Source organism: Mandrillus leucophaeus, unplaced genomic scaffold (assembly GCF_000951045.1).
Source record: "Mandrillus leucophaeus isolate KB7577 unplaced genomic scaffold, Mleu.le_1.0 Scaffold39, whole genome shotgun sequence".
Lineage (NCBI taxonomy): Eukaryota > Metazoa > Chordata > Mammalia > Primates > Cercopithecidae > Mandrillus > Mandrillus leucophaeus.
The window spans coordinates 2684064-2685997 of NW_012104142.1; the positions used below are offsets into that span (position 1 = coordinate 2684064).

General features: G+C 53.7%; 1 protein-coding gene across 1 annotated transcript in view; it reads left to right on the forward strand.

Annotated features, from left to right (window-relative positions):
• Positions 1–6: 6 nt before the first annotated feature.
• Positions 7–1934, forward strand: part of SLC29A3 (solute carrier family 29 (equilibrative nucleoside transporter), member 3) — a 62986-nt gene continuing 61058 nt past the window's right edge. Inside the window, exon 1 of the mRNA XM_011991080.1 lies at positions 7–380. Within this exon, the coding sequence (XP_011846470.1) occupies positions 218–380 (163 nt within the window). The 5' untranslated portion in view covers positions 7–217. The remainder of the gene's footprint in view (positions 381–1934) is intronic.

A 1934-nucleotide genomic window follows, 5' to 3' on the forward strand; every position in this document is an offset into this window, starting at 1 on the left:
CCCCAGACTCGCGCTCAGCGACCTCCCTCCCGGGCCCTGGGGACGGCTGCGGGCTGCCAGGGGAGCCAAAGGACCCCACCCCCTCCGTGGTCCCTTCCCCACCGTCCCTCCTCTCCCTCCTTGCTCTCTGCCACCCCTTTTTCTGGGTCTCTGTCTTCTCTTCCTCAAATCCTCTCTCCCCTCCTCCTCCTCCCTGAGACTGGACCTTACTGCCTGTATGGTGGGGGCCTGGTATGGACCTGTCGGCCCGAAGTATCCAGATGGTGGCTGGTTCTCTCGGTCCCAGCTGCCCGGCCTGAGGCTGGGGCTGTTTACACCGCAAAGCCGGTTCTGCAGCGGCCAGTGGGCGGTGCCCTGCGCTTCCCAGTGCCCTCCCACAGGTTAGCCCTACCAGCTCCCCACCCCGGTTCACAGCCCAAGAAATCGAGGCACAGAAGGGAGAGCCACCTAGCCAGAGTCAGGAGCCTCCTTGGAACCAGTACCTAGGCTTCCTGGCCCAGATAAGGTTTTGCCGCGGCCCCAGCAGTGCCTGCCTCCTTGTGCAGGGCTGCCTCTCTATGCATGGCCGGGCTCCTGCAGGTGACCCAGGAGCACGTTCCAGGCCACAGCCAGCCTGTTTTGGGGAAGGTTGGGCACTTCCTTGCCTGCCTTTCTCTTTCTTTTTTAATCCAGAAGTCAGCAGCTAGCTTTTGTAAAGACTAATAAGACTGCTCACTCCAGTGCCCTGGCCTGTGACCCTGGTTAGAGAAAATTCCTGGCTCCTTGTTCAGAAGCTCAGTCAAGGCTGAATGGTCCTTGACAAATAGACGCCAGGTACTGAGAAGGGGGCCCTAGCCAAGTGTGGTCCTGAGTGACAGGGCTGGTGGTCCTTCTAGCCACAGGTAGCTGGAGCCTCTGGGAAGAACCACTTGTGGTTCTCTCTTGTTCTATGTGGGTGGGTCATGATTATTTTTTACATTTTAAACACTAATTTAAAAAATGTAACAGGTAAGCTTGTTACATTTGTACCATTTTGTGCCAGACAAAATACCATAGACTAGGTGGCTTAAAATTTGTTTCTCACGGATATGGAGGCTGGGAAGGGCAAGATCAAGATGCTGGTTGATTTGGTTTCTGATGAGGGCTCTCTTCCTGACTTGCAGACAGCCTCCTTCTTGCTGTGCCTTCACATGGCCTTTACTCTGTGAGTGGGTGCATGTGGAAAGAGATTTTCCACACAGTGAGCTTCCAGACAGTGAGCTTGTTAATGCTAGCCTCCATCCGAATCCAGGCTGGGGAGGGGCTCTGCTAACCAGAGGAGTTTAAAATAGACTTGCTGGCTGGATGCATTGCACTTGGGCATCCAGTGGCCTCCCGCCTGCCGGCTCCAGGGTACATGCTACCCCAACAGGGGAGAATGTCCTGGTGGTGCAGAGTCCATTCATTCAGCAAACATTGACAAGGGTGCCTTCAGTGTGCCTGGGCCCCTCCCCACTCACTGACTTCAACGCTTGCAGGAAGGATGCTTGTACTTGGAACCAGCAGACACAAGATTCCCATTCCCAGCCAGTCCTCCCCGGTGTGCTGAGGAGTCCAGCATAATCCCCAGTCTGCTTGGCTGTGTAACTTCACTCTTGCCATCTGCTAGTTTTGTGACCCTGGGCAAGTTACTCAACCTTTCTGAGCCTCAGACCCCTCATCTGTGAAATGGGTCTTAGAGTAGTACCTAATATATTAGGCTGTTGTCAGCCTCAAGTGTGACCTCTGTTAGGCCTTGGCATTTGTGATTACTGGACTTAAGTTTAGCTATTGGGAGTTCTTTCTATTTGAATGTGGGACATAGCAAGTGCCTTCCAGACCTCAGTCTTTCCATCTGAAAAAAGAGAGCAATGTTTTTTGCCCTAATTCCAAGGGATGCTCTGAGGTTCTCCTGAAATAGTGGATAAGGTTCTGCA